This window comes from Musca vetustissima, unplaced genomic scaffold (assembly GCF_032173495.1).
Source record: "Musca vetustissima isolate MV318-11 ecotype Yass unplaced genomic scaffold, APGP_CSIRO_Mvet_v1 utg134702, whole genome shotgun sequence".
NCBI classification, from domain to species: Eukaryota; Metazoa; Arthropoda; class Insecta; order Diptera; family Muscidae; genus Musca; species Musca vetustissima.
Window position 1 is genome coordinate 15,564 of NW_026887665.1, and position 22,072 is coordinate 37,635.

The 22,072-nt window shown below is 33.8% G+C and overlaps 3 protein-coding genes across 3 annotated transcripts; 1 reads left to right on the forward strand and 2 right to left on the reverse strand.

Moving 5' to 3' along the window:
* Positions 1-570: 570 nt before the first annotated feature.
* On the forward strand, positions 571-1,112 carry LOC133335337 (uncharacterized). The gene is made up of 2 exons (XM_061543621.1): positions 571-756; positions 897-1,112. Exons 1-2 carry the CDS (start codon positions 625-627, stop codon positions 1,107-1,109), a joined length of 345 nt encoding a protein of 114 aa, XP_061399605.1. The 5' UTR covers positions 571-624; the 3' UTR covers positions 1,110-1,112.
* Positions 1,113-1,255: 143 nt separating this feature from the next.
* Positions 1,256-2,104, reverse strand: LOC133335338 (trafficking protein particle complex subunit 5). Its single transcript, XM_061543622.1, has 4 exons — positions 2,010-2,104; positions 1,804-1,881; positions 1,436-1,745; positions 1,256-1,369 (listed from the first exon to the last, which is right to left on the reverse strand). The coding sequence occupies exons 1-4, from the start codon at positions 2,102-2,104 to the stop codon at positions 1,271-1,273; spliced, it is 582 nt and encodes a 193-aa protein (XP_061399606.1). The 3' UTR covers positions 1,256-1,270.
* A 4,794-nt stretch (positions 2,105-6,898) lies between these two features.
* Positions 6,899-11,866, reverse strand: LOC133335336 (long-chain fatty acid transport protein 4-like). Its single transcript, XM_061543620.1, has 6 exons — positions 11,670-11,866; positions 11,114-11,604; positions 10,889-11,039; positions 7,781-8,175; positions 7,272-7,711; positions 6,899-7,207 (listed from the first exon to the last, which is right to left on the reverse strand). Exons 1-6 carry the CDS (start codon positions 11,864-11,866, stop codon positions 6,899-6,901), a joined length of 1,983 nt encoding a protein of 660 aa, XP_061399604.1.
* Positions 11,867-22,072: the final 10,206 nt, after the last annotated feature.

Below are 22,072 nucleotides of genomic sequence, written 5' to 3' on the forward strand. Positions count from 1 at the left end.
CTGAAGGCAAACGAAAAACGTTCCACCAGCTACCAAATGGGGGAGAACGAAAAAAAGCTGGGTAAAGATGGAACTTAAAATGGAAATAGGAAAATTTACGAATGAGATGTGATGGACACCGCTTAAAAAGCGTATTGTGAAGAACAAGGCACAGAGAGAGAGAATTGCCGATTAGGGTTACCGCAACGTGGGACCAGAGTAATGTGGATACCATATAAATAGCCGAAGTCCGAATATTAGAAGAAAATTCACCTGTTCTGAGCTTCCCGGCCATAGGGCGAAGAAATTTGGAATAAAAAATAAAAGTCCGCATTTAGACGAAAGTAGGGTTAGATTCAAAAGTAGGTCTATTACAAATTTTGTTACCCAATAATTTCCCCCAAAAATTCAAATTATTGTAATCAAGAGGGCTACATATGGTAAAATTTTCAATTTTCTGACTTAGTGGTAACACTACCACTTCGGCTACTGCCGCACCGACATGCGCATTTGACAGATAATCGCACTGCATTATCGACATTTTCTATAGATGTTTTGACAATTGGATTTGACATTCATTGCAATAGAAGCACGACCGACTCTATTTGGCCCAGCAGCAGTAGGTTTAATCGATATTCACACAAAATGGGTGATATGTCCAAAGCTGAAAAAGATTTCTTGCTCAGGAAACATGAGCAGACAATGAAATTGCGTGCCGAATACTTGAAGAACTCAACAAATCCCTTCCGTCATGCCACAGGTGAAGGCGGCACCATTGTAAGTTTGACTACCGACGACGACTTGTTATGTCATATGTTTATGTTATAGCAAAAAGAAACTGAAAGCTTCAGAATATGCGAACTGTCCCATGAACCCCTTTTACTAATATGTGATTTTTTTGGTGTATTTCTTTGCAGTTTGATGCCGGTTTGGCCCGCTACCAAGCCATGCGTGTCAGCAACTTTGAGCATTTCAAGCCAACCGGTCATGCATTCCGTGTAGGCATGGGTGTTGTTGTACTGCCAATTATCCTGTACGCTTGGGCCATGAAAGCTGAGCGCGACGGTCGTGAAAAACAATATCGCAATGGAGAGGTGGCCTACAAAGATCGTCTATTCAAATTCATTTAAGAAGTTATCCAATTTCAGTTTGTTTTTGGAAATAGAAGTGTTGTAGTCATAATATTCGAAGAGTAAATAAACAATAAAAACTTAAGTGCATTGGTTAGACTAATTGTGTATTTCTAAAAGAAAACAAAAAAATAACTATTTGAGTGTTTTATTTAATTAATTTATTTCTCCTCTAATTGTTTGTCACGGGCTATAACAAAATCTTCGAATTTGATCATATAGGTGGTACCCTTATGCCAATGGGCTGTCACTTTGCAGGGCTGCGAAGGAAGGGATACAAATTTAATAGTGTTAAAGAACTAAATACCACAACAAATTATTCTTACAAATCCACAGTGTGTTAAAACAGCCTCCACTATTCCCGCTGTGAAGTTGGCACAATTCAGTGTTCCTTTGTCTTTGGGCACACTAATATAGGTGTTCACCAATGGCTGTTTCTCAATGATATAGTAGGTCCTTTCATCGTCGTTGGCATGTTCTAGTTTTTCTGCTTCTTTGCCAAATAGATTCTTCCACACGGTGGTCTTGACAAACAGCAGCATTTGCGTCAATTTGGTTTCTCTTTTCGAACTTCGTTCTCGCATAAAATAGAGATCAATAACACGGGTGCCCACATCCTGGCCCAATTCATGTAGACTAGGGAAACCACAAAACACTCATTATTTATTATTTTTCCAATATCATCCTTGCTTACCGATTCTGCAGTTCTGGCACCGTATACACTTTGCTTTGACAATACTGAACAATTTCGCTGAACAACAAGGCCACAATACTTTCCAATTAGAAAATTAGTAGGAATTCAATTGGAATACATGGAAAAGAAAAAAACTAAAGTTAGTTCGTTTGTAAGAGGGTTGTCTGGGCGTAAATCCAATTGATAAACAATGTTGTTGTTAATACCTTTGAGATACTTCTGATTTCCCCTTTGACAGTGGCCTATCCAGAATATTAGTACGCCTCATGGAGGACATTTTCAATGCCTCCAACTTTTCCATTTTTGCGGTTTAGTTGGAATCGCTTGTGATAGTCTAAATTATTTTTACAAAATAAAATATAAACAATCGCCACTAAGTTTTTGAGGAATGAATACCAAATACACAGATGACGAAGTAGTTCAAGTGAACGGTTCAGTGGAAGGGACGATTGGAACTATTTCAATTTCATTAATTTATCTATATTAAAGTTTCACTACGTTCGGTATAATAAGCGAATTAATTAATATATCCATGGTACAATTATAAAAGGTAACAGCAAGTCCCAGCTGATTTGATTCCATCGTAATACTAGTGTCTATATGAATTTGACAAATTATGTTTTTAAAAATCACCCAACAGGAAAATTGGGAACGCATACAATTTGAAATTGTTCTTTATTAAATGTGCTCCCGTATTCAATTTACTCAATCTGGCTGCTGGGAAAGTTTGAGGAAGCAAATCTTTCTTCAAGGAATAACTCGCTATTCCCAGCATTTTCATATGTTGTACACATATATATGGCACTGGCTCAATTATAGGAAAGATGTGGAAGCGATAGAAATATAAATTTGATAGATTTTCATTCATGTTTTTCAATTTTTATTTTGAGGATTCGAAAATATTTCATTTTCAAAATAAAAATAATTTGATGATAATTTGTTTGTTTGTTTACATTTTTCTGTCAAATGAGTTGACACTAGTAGAACTTACAACAACAAATTTCCATGTGGTTGTTGTATCGATTTTTGTACAAAAACACTTGCTGTTACCTTCTATTATTATACCATGTAATATATCTATACTCGATTTAATTTCCTTAACAAGAATTTTCAGAATTCCGGCTAATTTCGAGCTACACCTATTGAAATAGACCTATATAGGCAAAAAATCTGTAGCCAATAATTTTGACATGAACAAATTTTTGCCGACACCTTTGTTATCAGACAAAAGCATGCTGTGTTTGGAAGGTCATCTCAAATTTTCCTGAAATTAATATCAGAGGTTAGTCGCATCTTCCTGAACACGAAAATATATACCTGCAACTCTTCCACAGGTGGAATTCCATACTTCTCGAGATATGGGCTTCTAAAGTTCCGAAAATTTTGTGTTCATAAGTCCTGATTTATATTAGGCGAGTTTACTTGCGGCAATTTTTATCGTTCTCTTTTGAACTTGTTCCATGCGTCTATACAAGGCAATTCGGTTTCCAAAAAATTGTTTTCTTTGTTGTTTTTTCACATTTAAATATATATAAAATGTCAACAAATACGAAATACACAAAACGAATTGCCAGAAAATTGTCGGTACGAGCAATTTTTTTTTCATTTCTATACCCCTTGCCCCTCTCTCCTACAAACAAAGACTTGCCGCAAGTAAACTCGCTTAATCTAAATTGGGACTAACATTATGGAATTTTGTGTTCATAACATTATGTTTATAAATCATACACTTTTGAAAGTATATCACATTAAATTCCTCTTCAAAATAGCCAGTCTTCGGCCGGCTATGGATAGTTGGAAAATTTGGCTATACAATTAAAATTCCTTTTATATATATATATTTTTTTGATAACCGTCCTTTGATTTATGCTTTTCCCTTTGAGGTATAAATAAGTATTGTGTAAGATTTTATTAGTCCCTAATGCTTCCATATTTCTAAATAAATAAATAAATTGGATAAAAATGGATACGACCTCAATAAATGAAGAATTGCTAAATAATGTGTGGTATAATAACTCATATATACTTATTTATATCAAACATTCTTAGATTAGACCAGATAACGCTAGAGATTTTTTTCAATATCTTAAACTTAATTTTAGAACTTACATTTAATTTTAGAACTAGCATGAAGCTGGAAGTGGGCGAAATTCTGGGTTCTTGGAGATTCACAACGTTTTTGGCAAAACTATTTTGATCTAGGTCCATGTTTTGACCGATGTAGACCACACCTACCCGCATAATTTGAAATACCTGATGAATAAAATACTTCTTCCCAGCAAGTTTGTGGTGCCCTGTCTTTTTTAGAGGACAATTATCTATTTTAACTGGCTGTCATCTATATAATTTCGTTTTCGTTGTAGATGATCTGTATTAAATCTGTCATACTTCATAAGCTATAACTTCATTATTCCTCCATTTATAGACAAATTCTTTTTTTTTGCTATGTTCCTTTTATAATGATCCCAGGATTATTCGCTTCGGATCAAAAATATGGCCCGCTCGTACTTAGCGCTTTTTTATCTAATTTTATATATCTATAAGTAATTTTAAATGTAAGTTGATACACATACATAGCCTTATCTAAATTGAAGTTTATATCCCAGATTTGCAACCTAAGAGTATGTAATTTGGCATTTGATTCGGCCGAAACCAATATTTACAAAAGACGTTGAGTACGGTCAATGCTCTGATAGTATCGGATTTCATAAAAATGACGAAAAAACTATTAAAAAATTATCAAAATGTTTAAGTTAAGACAATTGTTTGATAACTGATAACTTCAAAATACCGAGGATCGGGTCAAACTTTTGGAGACATACCAATGTTTGGTCTTCATCGACAATAGTCTGTGAGGTGAGTTTTTAATTGAAGCTTTAGTACTAGAGCTACGGACGTGAAAAACTGAAAACGACAAACCATATCATCAAATTGTATTACAGCATGTAACTGGATACTCAATGGGACTTTTTATTGAAAAACTGTAACAACATTTCACTCCGGACTCGAGACTATACACAAGAGTTTATATTTACATTCTCGATTTCAAATTTCGATGATTTTCAACATGTATTTGAAGACTTAAAGAAGACGAAGAAGAAAATAAATTGGCAAGCATTTTTTGTTGTTGGCTTGTTGTTGTTTTTTTTTGCAATTAAAGAAAATCCTCCTTTTCGATGGCGGGCATGATTGTCGATCAATGGAACATGCGGATCACAAAATTCCAAAGCAATTAGAAATACTACATATCTGACCCTAGTATGAATTAGGATTATTGGCTTTGCTCGAAAATAAAATTTCCGACCACAAACCAAACTATAAAATAAGAAAGATCTCCTTAAATGCGATATAAATGGAACCAGTAGAATGACTAGAAAAAAAGGTAAAAACAAAAACAAACTTCGGTAAATTCGGGCGGTCCGAACTTTTTATCCGCAAAGATATGATCTTACAAAATACCTAATAAGGGTCTATGCTGCTAGAAGAAAACAAAATTACAAAAACTCATGTTGGCTAACAACTTGAACCCATCGAAAATGATGCTTCACCTTTCTAAGGAGGTTATGTAAAAACATGGGTTTATATTGAAAATGATCTGTGAACTAGTTGTTTATCCACTTAAGTCCCGTAGTGTTAAATTACAACCACTCTTTGAAATGAAAAAATAAGACTATATTTTTTTCATTTCAAAGAAGTTAAGTGAAAGATTATATTGGAAATTCGCTTAGGACAACAAAAATACCTAAAGAGTACAAGCAATATTCATAATTTTTTGTAGATATGCTTTAATAATTTCTTTTCCAGCTGCTTGCATGTCTTGAGTTTCATTGAACTTCGAAAATTCTTAATACATTTCGAAATCATTGTCAATCCACCAATCACTTCCATATACTTTTTGTTCCTTCGGATAAGTACTAAGAGGGGGTATTAACTTTAATGGAGGCAGAATTCTTCACAGATCTTCTATCCATTTTCGGCAGTTATTTACCCTGTGTCCCTTCTTCTTACAGTAAAAGCAGGAGTCCTCTTTCTTTGTAAATATCTTCTCATCCTCGTCTCTACAATTTCTTTTGAGCTACACAAATAATGACTCCTGGTTATCCTGGGATCGGTTAAACCTTTTTGAAAAGCATATTTGCATCAGCAACTCATCCAACGATTTATTTTCTTCCCATGTAAGCATCATCCAACTTGAACGGAACATTTCAGATGAAGTGGGTAAAATAAGTATCATATCCGACAAAATTTTTTCTCCTTTAGTCCTCAATCTGAATTTGAGTACATCCCACAGGCCTACAGGTTTCACATGCACGTTTCTTATGCATAACTGTTTGGTATATCTGATCTGTTATGATATCAGTTATAACTGTCTTCGCATATGAATTTGCTTTGCGATAAAACTCGACCTTTTCCTATGATCTCTTTCAGAAGCCTCTACTGCTCCATTTTCCAAGGGTTTTGGTATCTCAATTTTGTTGTCGATGAAATCCAAAAGTCCAAAATAACCCGACCATCCTTTTCCATATCGGATAGTCCGATGCACAATATAATGGCTTCAATTTTCTTTCGTAAATTCCATTACTTTTTCTGATATGTTTGCCTTTAATTAATGTCCTTTAGCTTCTTTTTTGGAAAAAAATCCATATTCTTGGCAGTTCACCTAAGTTAAATCCCGAAATAGAAGTAATTTGTACTTACCGTGTATATTTTCAAAATTATGTTTCAATATTAATGTCATATATAATTTATTGTCTTTTTTGGTGCACTGATTTAACGATTTTTAAAACATAAATAACAAAAAAAAAAAAATATTAATAATTTGAAAAAATATAACAAAATATGGCAACGCCAATATTTCACGATCTCACTACTCTATGGCTAATAATAATTTTATATTTATTTTTTATATATTACAACAATAATTTGTTCTCTAATCAATTATTTGTTTAATAGGATGACTCTACTTAATGGCAATTGCTTATAAACATACTACCTATAATCACATACATATATACTCATATGCAATGAAATTACAGCTGTAAAAAAAACATACGATGCGATATATAAAAAGTCTTTCATTTGCTTTTGTGGTTTCTCATAATCCGGCTGTACCATTCTTTAAGGCTTCGAATTGTGGTTGGGTTATTGGGCGATAAATACCATCGCTATTGAGGTAGTACAAAGGATCCTTGAATTTTTCAATATTAAATCCTTCCAACATGAGTTCACGTTTTTTCATCTTAAAGGTTGAGGTTCGAGGTATTTGGTCCATGACGCGAACAAACAAGGGTCTCGCATAGGTTGGCAAACTTGCGCGTATACCCACAGATAAATGTTGAAAATCGATTTTACGATCAGGATCTTCAATGGCAGCCATGCCGGCTTTACCTTCAACGTGAGGAATCTGAGGAAAATCGAAAGCATTTTTAATTTATTGATTATTTTATTTATTTAAGAAAACTATTTACCTCCACACCATACACCACACAATCCTGCAAGCCTATCACACTTGTTATAATACCCTCAACTTCCTGCGTTGAGACATTTTCACCACGCCAACGGAATGTATCGCCTGTACGATCTTTGAAATAGTAATAATTTAATAGGTCACCCACCAACATATCACCGGAATTAAAGAAGACATCGCCTTTTTTGAAAACATTGTGTAAAAGTTTCTTTTCCGAAGCGCCTCGATCGGCATAGCCATTATATGTGGTCAAGGCATTGCGGGCATCAATTCTACCAATCAAAAGACCAGTTTCACCAGGATTACAACGTATACAGAAACCTTTCGAATTGCGGATGGGTTCTCCGGTCTCCTCGTCCACACGTATCACTTGAAGGTGGGTAATATGGCGTATGGCCATGGGGATAAATCCCACAGCTCCGACTTGATTGCTAACATTGGCTGAAGGGAAAACAACAAAATATTTTAGTATGAAGGAGAATAAAAAGAGGAGGAAAGAAGCTAACTTACCCAAATTTGAGTTGCCCTCCGTTGAACCGTAGAGCTCAGCAATATTAGGTATATTGAAACGTGTTGTAAACTGTGACCATATTTGTTCCCTCAAGCCATTGCCATACATAAGCCGCAAGCTGTGTTGAGTATCTTCGGGTTTCGATGGAGCCGTCAATAGGTAACGACATAGCTCACCAATATATTGGGCACATGTGGCCTTATATTTAATACAATCTTTCCAGAATTGTGAAACTGAGAACTTCTTGCGCAAAGCTATTGTACTTCCGTGAATTAGGGCAATACCCACTCCTACCACACCGCCTGCAGTGTGATAAAGTGGCAGGGCATTGTAAATAATATCGTTGGGGGTAATTGCAACCATATGATAGGTTGCCGTACTCATAAAGAGATATCTGGAAAGAAGAAAAGTAGATAAATATTTATCAAGGTTTGCGTTGCTTAGCATTTTGTAGATTTTTAAGCAAGGGTTTCAATCGAATTGTCTCTTATTTGATATTTTGATTTTTCTTAGTGAGGCAAATCTTCCTACCAAAAAGTATCAATATGAAACAGCTGATTATTTATAGACCTACAGAAAGTCCGAGCCTGTTTAAGAAGAGTAGAATATCTCGGAGATTTATTTTCTTGGCAAGGACGAAACGTATGGTGACATTATTGAGGCTATAAGTGGATTAGCAGAATATGGGAGCGTTATTCATAGAAGAACGTACAACATCTGATTGTAATTCAGCTGTTATACAGAACAGGTGATTGTAGTTCAGCTGTTATACAGACTACTGTGTGTTTCAAGAATTCAATATAGATATGTGGAAAGAGATTTGTTTTAAAACATATATATTTTTCAAAAATACCTACATAACCATAAATGTAGAATTTTAAAGAATATTTTTCAAGAACCAACAGGTCTGAAGGTTTGTTGTTTTGAGTACTTTTTCAAGCGAAGTGTCTTCAATTTAATATTTGTGGTTCTCATTATCAAAAATTATTAATATCAGTCTGCTATTTGGTGTAGCTCTTTTTTCTTAATTTTTGGGGACATTTTGCAGAAAAAATCTAAAATGGGTCCATTTTTTATTTTTAGATTGCCCCCTATTTCGGTATCTCCCCATTTTTTTTTTGTATTTTAGTATTGTCCTTCTACTTCGGTACTGTCGAAATAGTTTTTTTAAGGTTTTATCCGTAATCTATGGAACAGCTGATATTTGACTTGCAAAACAGCTGATTTGTGAAAATAGGAGCGTTTTTAGAAAAACAGAACATCGGAAACAATATTTATTAATAAGAGCAGACAGCAAGCGAAAGTCGGCAGTTTTTTTCTAAAACTTTTGGACGTTATTAACGTTTTCATAATGGAAGTCAATTCACAATATGCATCTGGTCTGCCTGGATGATCTTACTAATAGGCCTTGATCGGGGAGATTTTCTAAGGAGATTAATAGAGAAACGTACAACAGCTGATTCTTACTCAGCTGTTATACAGATCATCTGTTCTAAAGATGTGAATAAAGATATGATTAAAAATGAAATATTTTCTATGGATCAACAGATCTAGAAGCCTCAACAAATCAACATACGCGACTTTTTTTATGAATCTTTTATAAAGCTCCAAGAGCTCGACAAGCGTAAATTAGTAAAAAATATTTATTCGTTTAGGATCAACATCTCTACCAGGGTTGATTTCTAAAAACTACTTTGTAAGGACCAAAAATATGTTTGAGAATATGATATTCCAAGGATTTTATATCCCTATATTTTTAAAGAATATTTTTTTTTCAAGGAATATCAAGGCCATTGACGAGGACGAATATTCTCATTCTAGAAATAACAATGCATTAAGATCACCTTTTCTTTACATTAGCTGTTCTATAGATCAGCTGTTTTTTATATCATATGTTCTTTAGATCAGTTGTTCTGCAAATCAGCTGTTTTACAGATCAGGTGTAAGGACCACAGTATACTCAGAAAAATATCAAAGCCATTGACGAGGACGAATATTCATTCTAGAAATAACAATGCCTTAAGATCACCTGTTCTTTACATTAGCTGTTCTATAAATCAGCTGTTTTTTATATCAGATGTTCTTTAGATCAGCTGTTCTGCAAATCAGCTGTTCTGCAAATCAGCTGTTTTACAGATCAGCTGTAAGGACCACAATATACTCAGAAAAATATCCGCATAGGCGAATTTCTACAAACAAACAATGTTTGTTATTAAATGTATTGCCGGAGATTTGCATTTATAATTCTGTTTTTTTTTTTAATTTTTTGGTTTTAACAGCTGGACTGGTGCTATCTTAATAAAGCTGCCTAGGTAAGGACCAAATAAACCAAAGGCTATGTATTTGGTAATTGGCAGCAACTTTTCTATATAGATCCATGAGGGGCGGCACCATTATTTGGGAAATATATATAATGATACTGCACCATTTTAGGGTTTTAAGCGCAAATTCCAACTGAAGGCATTCCGGGATCTTGGAGAGGCGATACATGACCATGTTTTGAGGATTTTAGTAACGTTTTCTATATTATGAGGCTGTAATGGGGAATTTCGGGTTCTTGGAGAGTATTACAACATCTTCGCAGGCAATCAGCTGTTCTACACGTCAGCTGTTTCTTATATCAGAACAGCTGATATAAGATGAGTTAAATTATGAGTTTATTCGCAATAAATTTTCAATATAGGTCAATGCGTTTTTACAGCCCCGATGTACCACTCCATTTTGGGGTTTTAAAGGTTTTAGACTCATTTTCCAACTGAAGGGGTAGCAATTTGACATTCCGGAATCTTTGAGGGTTAAAACATATTTACAGAAAATGTTCGATATATGACCTCGTGTTGACATAGCCCTTTGTAAAGGATCCGCAACATTTGCGGTTTGTAGAAGATGTTAGTAACATTTAATAATTGAAGAGTCCAATATTTTTGAAGGATATATTTAATATAGGACCATATTTCGACATAGCCTACATACAAAATTCTTGACAAATTTTAATATAGTTTTGGCATAACCCTATACAATCCTCACATTTTCTGCATTTAAAAGGTTTTAGACAATTTTGAAGCCTATAGCAGAATCGTTTTTAAATAATTTTTAGAAGTTCTTACCTTTGGTTTGTTATAACAGCCGCTTTGGGTAGTCCTGTGGTACCCGATGTATAAATATACAAAAGTTTATCCTTTGGCTGGCAATCATTTATGTAAATCGAAAGATTTTCAGGTTTTTGATATTTCAAATCTCCCGTCAAGTCCACAGCACCTTGGAATGTTCACAAAAATATTAAATTCGAATAACCTCGAACATTACAACCCTCCACTCATCACCCAACTTACCCTTCATCAAAACCAAATTATCATTTGTCCGCTGTTCCTCATCACTGAATTGGTAAATTTGTAGCGATCTGAGATCCTCATTATCGATAACTTCTTTCAGAACCTCCACCAATTCGGTGCCAACGATAATGGCCTTAGAATTGGCAACTTTGAGAGAATGGATGAGAGTATCCCGCCTCAGGTTGGAATTAATTAAAGCTGTTACTACACCAATTTTAGATAGGCCCAACCATATTGCAGGATATTCCGGACGTCCTTCCATTAGAAGTGCTACACAATCACCTTTCCGTAGACCCTTATCCTTAAAATAACCACCAATTTTATTGCTATAATCTTCAACATCTTGAAATGTCAGACGGCGATCATCAATTACGAAGCAAGCTTTTTCAGGATGTTTCCTGCAGTTTTCTTGGAATATTCTTGCCATAGACCATTTTTTCCATTCCATAAGTAAGATGAAAATGTTCATTTTTATAAAACGATAACCAGCCCTAAGGGAGTTACAAAATATAGACGTTAGTTGCAGTTATTTTCGTACTTCAATTTTGTAACTTACACAGTATCTCTTGGCACGGTATGCACTAAGGCATACACAAAGGTGGGATTTCGTAACATCAGAGCCATTATGGCGCCCAAGCCCAAACTTAATTTGGCATTATCCTTGATGAGCAGAAATATAAGAAAACCACCCAAAACTGTAAAAAATCTGGTAGCATTTTTCTGTTTGAAATTTAATTCTAGCAGTAGATTCATTGTTATCCGGTTGTGGGTTCTGAAAATAAAATGAAATAGAAAACTAAAAATTAATATCTCGATCTTGTTGCCATGTTCTGAAAAAGAAGGTCCTGTATTTGTAAACCGAAAAGGTTATCTATAGCAACCCCAACTAGCACAATGCCAGCACTTAAATTCAGATGAAGACCTCTTGCAGCCCTTCACTACCGAAGGATGGTTCAGACAAGGTAACAGCTTATCGTGTGACCTTTTTAACATCCTGCTGGAAAAGGTCATACGAGATGCAAAGGTGAACAGAAATCACACTCTGTACACCAAACAACACATGTTACTCGTCACGCCGATGACATCGATATAATCGGTCGAACATTGTAAGTTGTTACCGCGGGAAGGAGTCTGCCTAAGTGGGTCTGTCAGTAAAGAAGACCAAACTGATGGTATAAAGGGCAAGACGTCCAGTAGACTTGGACCAACTGTGAAACTTGAAAACTACAGCTTTGAGGTAGTTAGGGAAATGGCATCAGTTTTGACATTCGTAGAAGGATAGTGTTGACCAACAGCTAGTCTATGTAAACAATTTAGAAACAAAGGCCACCTCACGCCAGACCAACCTAACACTCCACACTGATACTACCCGTGCTGTTGTGTGGATCTGAAGCATGGGTATTTGCGCAAGCAGAGTAGGCAACCCTTTTAGTGTTTGAGAGAAAAATTATGCAAAATTTCTACGGGCCAATGTGCGTCGATGGTGAATATCGACGTTAAATAAACTACGAGCTATACCATTTATTCACGGACATCGACATAGTTAGACGTATCGAGCTACAGCGACTGGCAAGGTCATGTTGTGAGAATGGATGATGGATGGATGAAAGACATATAAAAGCGAGCCTACTGATGGTTCATGCAGACGAGGGAGACCAAAAATAAGATGGGAAGATCAAGTGGAAGATAACATATCGAAACATAATGTTTCAAATTGGAAAAACTGCGCACAAGATCCACGCGGCTGGAAATATTTCTTAACCTCGGCTTACGGAAAAAAATGTTCTGTCTCGAGTAGAAAATGTTCTGTCTAAGCTATGATAGGCCAACTTTTAAATTTTTTCAAAGTCTTAGGGGAATTTTCCAACTGAAGTGGTTCAGTATTTTAATGATCTTAGATTTATTTTCCATACAAAGAGACTGTAATTTGGCAATCCGGGTTCTTGGTGTGTAAAAAACTTCTTACAGAATGTGCATGTTTTGATATAGATGCCATTTTATAGTACTTTCATTTTTTATGTAATTTCAAGGTCCTAGGCGCCTCTTTCAACCGAGGTGGTTGATTGATTATTTGGAGCCCAATTAACATGAAGCCCGTCGAATATATATATATACATACTTTGTCGGATGAATCTATATTTGGAGCTATAAATACATCTGAACCGATTTCAACAAAACTTGGCACAGCTCATTTGTTGGGCCCAAGGACGAACCCAATGAAAATGGGAAAATGGGTTCAGATTTAAAAATAGCTATCATATATAGTTTCGTCCGATTTTATGTAAATGGTGCACCAAACTCCCAAAATTGGTCCGATTTAGAGAAAATTTTGCACAGTGTACTTAATTAGAGTTTGATGGGTTTGATATTTTGTTGAAATCGGTTCAGATTTCTGCCGATTGATATGCTTTTTTTATAGATTACAGAATGGTATGTGTACGGTATGCATGTACCCAAAGTGGTGAAGGGTATCATATAGTCGGCCCCGTCAGAAGTTTAAACTTTCTTTATTTGTTTTTATTTTCCATCGTGTCTGTAATTTGGCATTTCGGATTCTCGGATGAAAAATTTCATACACGAAAAATTTCAACATGCATCAATATTTTTAAATACTAACATATTAATATCCCTCCCATTTAGATGTTTTCAAGGACCCAAGTGGCTGTAATTTGGCATTCCAGGTCTTTAGGTGGAAACTTTTGATATATGTCCAAGTTCTGGCATTGGCCCCCCTAATTGGGCGACGATCTATGATAATGTTCCGAATGTCTGCCCAGCATGTGATACTATCCCATACACTATATATTTAATGTTGGCCTACCCAACTCACTTCAAAGTTACAGTTGTCACATTTCTAAACTTAAATCATACAACAAAATTAAATGGACGTCTATTCCTGTGAAAAGCACAACAATAAAATCACAATTTTTATCCTAATTTCTTATTGGCATATTATTTATGTATTTTTACATATTCACTCATTTACATATAAATTTCCGCACACATACGCACAAATATGTACATAAGTACACTTGTTAATTCACATATGATTCAGAAACATTCATTTAAGCGATTTTATTTGCTTACTAATATCGAACTTTGGACTGGAAAATTACTGAAATAATCAGTCACTGCCTGGGAGAGCGTGCGATTTTATTAATATATATATACACACACACATATATATATAGACATACAAATTTACGCATTTATAAAACAATAATTATGTTAACAACTGATAATAAGTAAATGATGAATGAAAAGCAAATGATTTTGCTTTTTATTTTGTTGTGACATGATTGACATCTGTTCGGGTTTTGGGATTTCGCGTTGATAATGAGGTTTGGTCAAATTACAGCTTTGTCCAAAATCAAAAAATATTTTGTCCATTTTGGGGGTACCTTTATATGGGGCCTACCTTAAAAATGTGACCTATATTTATAATTTTTAGTGAAGACATTTAGTACCTAATAAGAACCCTAAATACCAAATTACAGGGAAATTGATTGAAAAACGCACTCAAATCCCTCAAAATACCGACAATTTAAGGACACAGTTTATGAGGCCTACTCGAAAAATTTGATTAATATTGATAATTTTTGATGGGAAGATTAGATACCCAATTAGAACCCAACATACCAAATTTCAGTCAATTTGATTGAAAAACTTGTCAAAAACCCTTATGATCCGCAAATTTTGGGTGTACCTGTATGGGCGTATGGGCGCTACCCAAAAAAGTGAATTATTTATAATTTTTAGTGTGGTTATTTGGTACATAATTAGAAGACAGAGATTCAAAGTACGGTGGATTCCGTTGGGGGTACCTATGTATTTTTAGTGGAGAGATTTCGGCCGAAAAACGCAATAAAAAACCCCAAAATATCGGAAATTTGGAGGTGTCGTTGTGTGGGGCTTTGCCTAAATCTGTACCGATTTAGCCCATCTTCGTATCTGACTTGCTTGCAGACAAAAGACAACTCTATTGAAAATTTTGACGATCTATCTCAAATCGTTTAGAGGCTAGAAATTAAAACTGACAGACGGGCATATTTAAATCCTCATAGAATATATATATATATATGGGCAATATTGCCAATTTTTTAATATTCCATTTTCAAAAAATCAGCTTTTTTGTTTTTGTGGCACATCAATGATTTTTGGTACACATATAGAGAAAAATGTTCTGACTCCGAAACTGTTCGCGATCAAATTTTTGGTTGATGCGCGCAAAAGTTATCGAGGTTTTAATTTTGAGCATAAGAAAAAAATCTTAAAATTACGCCGTTTATTATATTGACCAGAAACGTTGATATATATCTTCCTCCGTAAAATAAGAATATGAATATATTATAATAATCACGATAAAGTTGCACATATTCGCGAAATATGAGAAAAATAAAAAAAAATTAGCAGATTACATCAATATTTTCATTATATTAATGACATACACACACCTAAAAATTAATTTAAAAATATCTACATAATCTAAACACCATGGTGAATCAAATGATATCAGAATCACACAAGTCCGTGTAGCGGTTTCTAAATCGCAGCGACAACAAAACAAGATATTGAGAAAAAATATTTGTTTTTGGTTCGAAAAAATAATGTCATCATATTTATTTTATTAATTTTATACAAGAAATTTCAGAAAAAAATGTTGGGGTTATTCTGCTATTTTACCCGAATTTCGCCGAAAAATTGATATATATAATAATAATCACTTTTTGTGTATAAGTATTCGCCTTGCGGATTATATCAAGAGCCTTCCGATAAATCTTAGAATTCTATAAATAGGAATATATCTTAAAATAAAATAATATTATGAAATATACATTTTAAATTGCGTGTAAATCGCGTAATTCTCAAAATCATTTGATGCGCATGCGGTTTCCAGGAAGTACTGAAGTTTATCTTCCAATCCATATATATTTTGCGAAATTTCATTTGACGGCTAAGATGTGCCGCACGTTACATTGAAGTACCCAAAAAATCGTAAAACGCGAATAATTCCCGAAAACTCCATATGCCATTAACGCGCATCCGATTTCGGTGTGCACCCTAAAAAAATACATCGATCTATACCGATTTCAATGTGGTCCATTAAGAACCACGGATGTGCCAGCTCACACTATTTTTGAGATAAATTGCGTCTAAATCGCGTAGTCCTCAAAATCATTTGATGCGCATGCGGTTTCCAGGAAGTACTGAAGTTTATCTTCTAATTCATATATATTTTGCGAAATTTCATTTGACGGCTAAGATGTGCCGCACGTTACATTGAAGTACCCAAAAAATCGTAAAACGCGAATAATTTCCGAAAATTCCATATGCCATTAACGCGCATCCGATTTCGGTGTGCACCCTAAAAAAATACATCGATCTATACCGATTTCAATGTGGTCCATTAAGAACCATGGATGTGCCAGCAAAATCTATTTTTGAGATAAATTGCGTACATCTCTCTTTCGGCTGAAGTTTTTAAAGTTCTCTTTTCGAAAAAGATCAAAATCCGTATGAGGTCATTTATTGAAGCGGAAATGATACACAGAAAACGCAAATAAATCCGCGATATTTTCAAAAACATTTTTTGCCAAATTTCGTGTTTTTGGAAGGCCAGTTCCCGCCGTTCTAGTAGATGGATTTTCACGAAGAAGATTTTATATCATCCGAAACGTAAAAAACCTTATTGATCGCGGGTACCCATATCATTCAGTTGACAGATCTAAAAATTTGGCCCGAAAAATAGGTTTTTTAGAAATTTGATCGCACAAAATTCGCACCTTCGGATGAGTATTACTCTGAAGCTGTGCATACTACATACACAAAATACATATCAAATGACGCAGATTCGCGACTACAATAATCTTATAATCGATTTTTATAAATTCCTGTTTGCGTATTAAAGCTAGAAGTAGAATTAAAAAAACACTCAAAATCGAGCTTCAAAATGTCAGCATCATTTAAAGGTACATGTAGTGAAAATTTTGAAAAATGGTACATAAGGGGCGTAGTCCCCATTTTGTTGGCTTCTAGTATTATTTTGACACGAAGACCGTGCAATGAGTGGTTTAGTCACAAATCGATAGAGAACATAAAAAAACTGGTTCGCCTCAACGTGTTTTTACACATTTTTTTACATTAAAGTCGACACAGCTTCCACCAAAATAAAGTTTGGAGGTCAATATCATGAACAGTTTGCAACGACAGATCAATTAACCCAAAACTATTCACTTTTTTTCATATACTTAAGTAATTCCCGAGTTATAAAGGGGTGAACCTCCGCTTCAGCTATGTTAAAAAATTGGCAATATTGCCCATATATATATACTTTATAGTGTCGGAAGGGATTATTTTGATGATTACCAACGGAAAAAAAACTTAATATAACCTTCATATAAGGGTGGAGTATAATAACTATGGGTCTATGTCAAAATATTGATCTATATTTAAAATGTTCTGCCAAAGGACATTTTATCCTCTGAAATATCAAAATACCTACCTAGGTCCATTATTTGAAATTTTGAAAAATGTTTAGTCAAAAACGTTTTGTTGTAGGAACGCGCTAAAATGCAGAAAATTTAGGGGTGCCGCGATATGGGGCCTAACCGAAAAAGTGAACATATATTTATAATTTTTAGAGGAGAGATTTATTACCCAATTACCACCTGAGGATAGCTGGCTCATTGTCCGCTGAATGCATTTTTGAAAATTATTTTGTGGATCATTTTTTAAAATATCAAATGAATAATTGATCTGTCACAATTTCTCTCTAATAACAATTTAGGTGGGTGTGTTACACCTTATGACATTTGTAATTATTTTAATAAATCTATTCTATTAATTTATTCCAAAATTATAGGAATTATTAATTCCAAATCCATCAGTTGTCTGTACACAAATGTTATTGGACATGAACTTGATTACATGGTTAATTACATTGTAGTGTTTGTTTTTGGTTTGGTTGTACAAAGTTGTCAAGCGATAATTGGTAATTGCGTGCATTCATTAACATTAACATTCATTTTCATTTACAGGCAACACGCACGTCATTTGGCCGCCAACTAGTTAGCCTACCTGATGATACCTTGTACATGAATATGCACATCATCATCATCGTTGTTGTCGTCATCATCAGCATTTGCATGTGTTGAAGCATTTGTAAATGCGAATATATGAATATGGACAATTTATGTTTATGTTATCTAGCAGATACGAGGGTGGCGTGGATTGAAATTCCAAAATTGGATTGAAATTTTGGTTTTGCTGATTAAAATTTAAATATTATTAGAATGGCACTTGAATTAAATTTAAATTAATAAGGATATTTTTCCTTCCATGAATTTTGACTTTTTCCTACAATTGTTATCACACATTCGTTTTGTTTACCTTCATTGGTTTTACTGTATTAAATGTAGTAAGTACATTTGCATTGGCAGCAGCAACGATTATTAGATTATCAAGCCGATACGATTTTAATCAATTATTCGTTGTTCCAAATTGGGAATTGAAGAACAATGAAAAACAAACCAAACCAAAACAAGCTCGCTCTATAAATATAATTTGTGATAATGTCGGACAAATCTATATCAAATCGAGTTAACGGCATTTTTGTGTGATTAATTTCCATATCAAAACTATTCATGGGATGTTCTAGTTTATAGACCGACCTTCACATTGATTATTAGATTTTTTATACGCTTCACCACACTGTGGTACAGGGTAGTATGTCTTTGTGCATATGTTTGTAACAGGCAAAAGGTAACGAAATAGGCCCAAGGTTCCTTTTGAGAATATGCATAGAATCCATCCGTCTGTTGATGTTAAATTTTAAACAAAGTACAGGTCGCATTTATCATCCGATTATGATGAAAATGGGATTTAAATATAGCTCCCATATATATTTTCGTCCGATTTAAGGTAAACGGTGCCCCTAAATATCTTTCGATTTGCACGAAATTTGGTACAGCATACTAAATTACCCTTAACCTAAAATACAATAAATCGATATTTGTATATTTTCGTCCTCATTTTTCACATTTGACCCTTGCCCAGAAAATCTTTAACCGGATTTTCAAATAATAATAGCCCCGAGTTTTTATGTCGGTTTTAATCGACCGATTAATATTTTATTCAAATCATTTGAAAACTAAAAGTATTGTTAATCACATGGAATAAATTGCTGATCAAGAGTAAACTAGATCCGGTGGTAAAACATGGGAACTGTTTTGTAAAATGTTTTTTTTTCGAACGATAAACGGTTATATTTTTATAGCACCGGCTTCAATTATCTATTAAGCAGACTTTTTATTCTATGTGATTAGCAATGTTGTTAATTGCAAATTATATGCATATAAGTTAACGAGATTATAATTAAACGTACGGTTGAACAATTTTAAAAGTTGGATAATTCGACTAGAGCCTTTATATGAGTGGTATATCAAAATCAGGATCAATATTGAAAATGTTCTTTGAAGAATAAATCCAAGCACTAAAAACCCAAAATAACAAATTACTGCCACTACGTTGTGAAAATGCTACTTCGACGATTTTGCTGAATTACACACAAGTTTTATTACTCGCTTTATATCAGCGAGTTGGCCATCTTGGCCTGAAGATATTGCCCTATAGACCCCATCTTCGAATTTGATGTAGTTTTTTTTAATATTACGATGTGTAAACAATGTATTTAATTGGTCATTCAATTAGCATTAAATTAATTTTACAAAATGTTGACTGTTTATGGCTGTTTACTCCCTTCGATAGTAATCGTGCGCAACAACTAAATAACGAGACAGACGGATGGACATTTATAAATCGAACCAACATTGCATATACAATCATTAGCTATAAGGCTGAGATTGTAATTACCAATATTCGGTTGAAAATAGAGTAAAAATCATAAAAATAACTATAATGGGGCGGAACCTTTATCTGGGGAGTATATCTAAAGACGGATTTATACATTTTGATAGAGAGATTTACTATCCAATGAAACCACAATATACAACCAATTCGTCTGTTTGCAACACCTCAGAATATTCACCGGATATATTCTTGAACATAATAAACCTCTATCTCGATTTATACGTCTGTCTGTCCGTCTGTTTAAATCACGATACGGGTCGCAAAATTTAAGATACAGCTCTGAAATTTTGCACAGCCACAGACAATTAGTATTGAGAGCAATGGAAATTACTTGTGATCATTAGTCATTAGCCGTTGTCGCCAATAATTTCGAAATCGAAATGTAGTAGGATAGAATTTTTCGATCAAAGTACCATTTCTTGTGAACTATATGTTAAAAGACCCTCAGCAAGACATTTATAATCACAACACACACATTTATATCCGAACTTTGAATATTGTGTAGGACTACAAGGTATGCTATAGTTTTAAGATCATAATACATAAAAATACGATAATATTTAGTTTGATCCGCTATTTTTGGATTCATTTTATTTGATTTTCAAAATCTGATTTCACATGTGTTCAAAAATAATTTGATTAATTCAAGTTTTGAAATAAATTGATTGCCATTTTCGATCCAGCCTATTAAAATTGTACGGTTTTCTTGCAAATCGTAATCAGCGTCCTCAAAACCCTTATATGCGATATTTATTTATTTCATAAACCCACTGCTCTAATTATGACCAAAAATGGGATATCTAGCCCATAGTGGGATGGGTATGTGTCCTGTTTATTAATCGTGGATAAATGAATGGACATATATACGTCGATTGTGGTAGTCGATTTTGTAATAATATCATTGGTTCTTTCTCTTTTCCTTTTGTATGTTATCATAAAATACACAAAGACATAATACCTCTTCTACTTTGTAGTATTAGGCATAAAAATAGAATCATGCTTGGTTGACCCGTTAGTAAAAAAAATGATCAGTAAATTTTTTATATGTAGATTTTTTACAGCTAATATACCCTTAATTTAGTTAATAGCCAGTCGCTGCAAATTTTAATCAAGTAAATATTAATAAATAAAAATAGTAAATTATCTTTATACAGTAGCTAGCCATAAAAATGAAACGATTTGTAATTAAATTTTTTACCAAAATAATGGTGACTAATATATCTCTTTTCTTTTGCTATTTGTTATTTCAATTATTAGTTTTCAAACTAACCATAGTTCGTTCCAAATTCAGTGTACAAAAATTAAATTTTTTACCAGAGTAGAAATAGTTTTAAAATAAGCACACTTGAACATAATTTTACTCGTTGTTGCATTTTTTGTGCTCGCTACTGTATATTCACATAATAATTAGATAAGGATGTGTATGAGAGAATTCTCGTACGAGAATGAATATCATGAGCGCAAAATAATTATTTCATTCATTCGAATAGATCTTTGTAATGCAATACTCTGACATCAATGAAACGATTTAATAATTCCGGAGAGATAAACGTGTAGTAATTGTTCAAATTAACAAGTTTGCCTTTTTCGCGATGTGAATGAGATCAAGGGGGAAAGTAGGAGGGTTATATTGTTTATCACAATAAATTATAATCAATTTTGCATTCATATATAGGTATAAGAATATCTTCCTGGTTATTAAACCTATTTTGTAACAATTTTTGGGAAAATTGTACAATTTATTTAGATTTCATATTCCAATTAGCATTCAAAGTCTAGACGAGAAATGACAGGGTACACGACTCAGCTATCCTCAATTAATTAATTTAATTGTTAAAGATAATCAGCAAAAGTTAATTAGGTGAATATAAGTGTGTATATTTGTTTTTGTATATAAATGAAAATCGCCTTTGTTGTTTGGCACAGTTCTGAATTTAATGAAATTTTAATGGAAAGTGAATGAAATAGTTTTTTGGTATAATTAGTATAAATGCTAATTATAGTTCAAATTCGATTAAACACCATTGTGTATATTTATTTGATTTATTTGATAATAATAATATTCAAAGTATGTCGGCGGTCAACTATGAT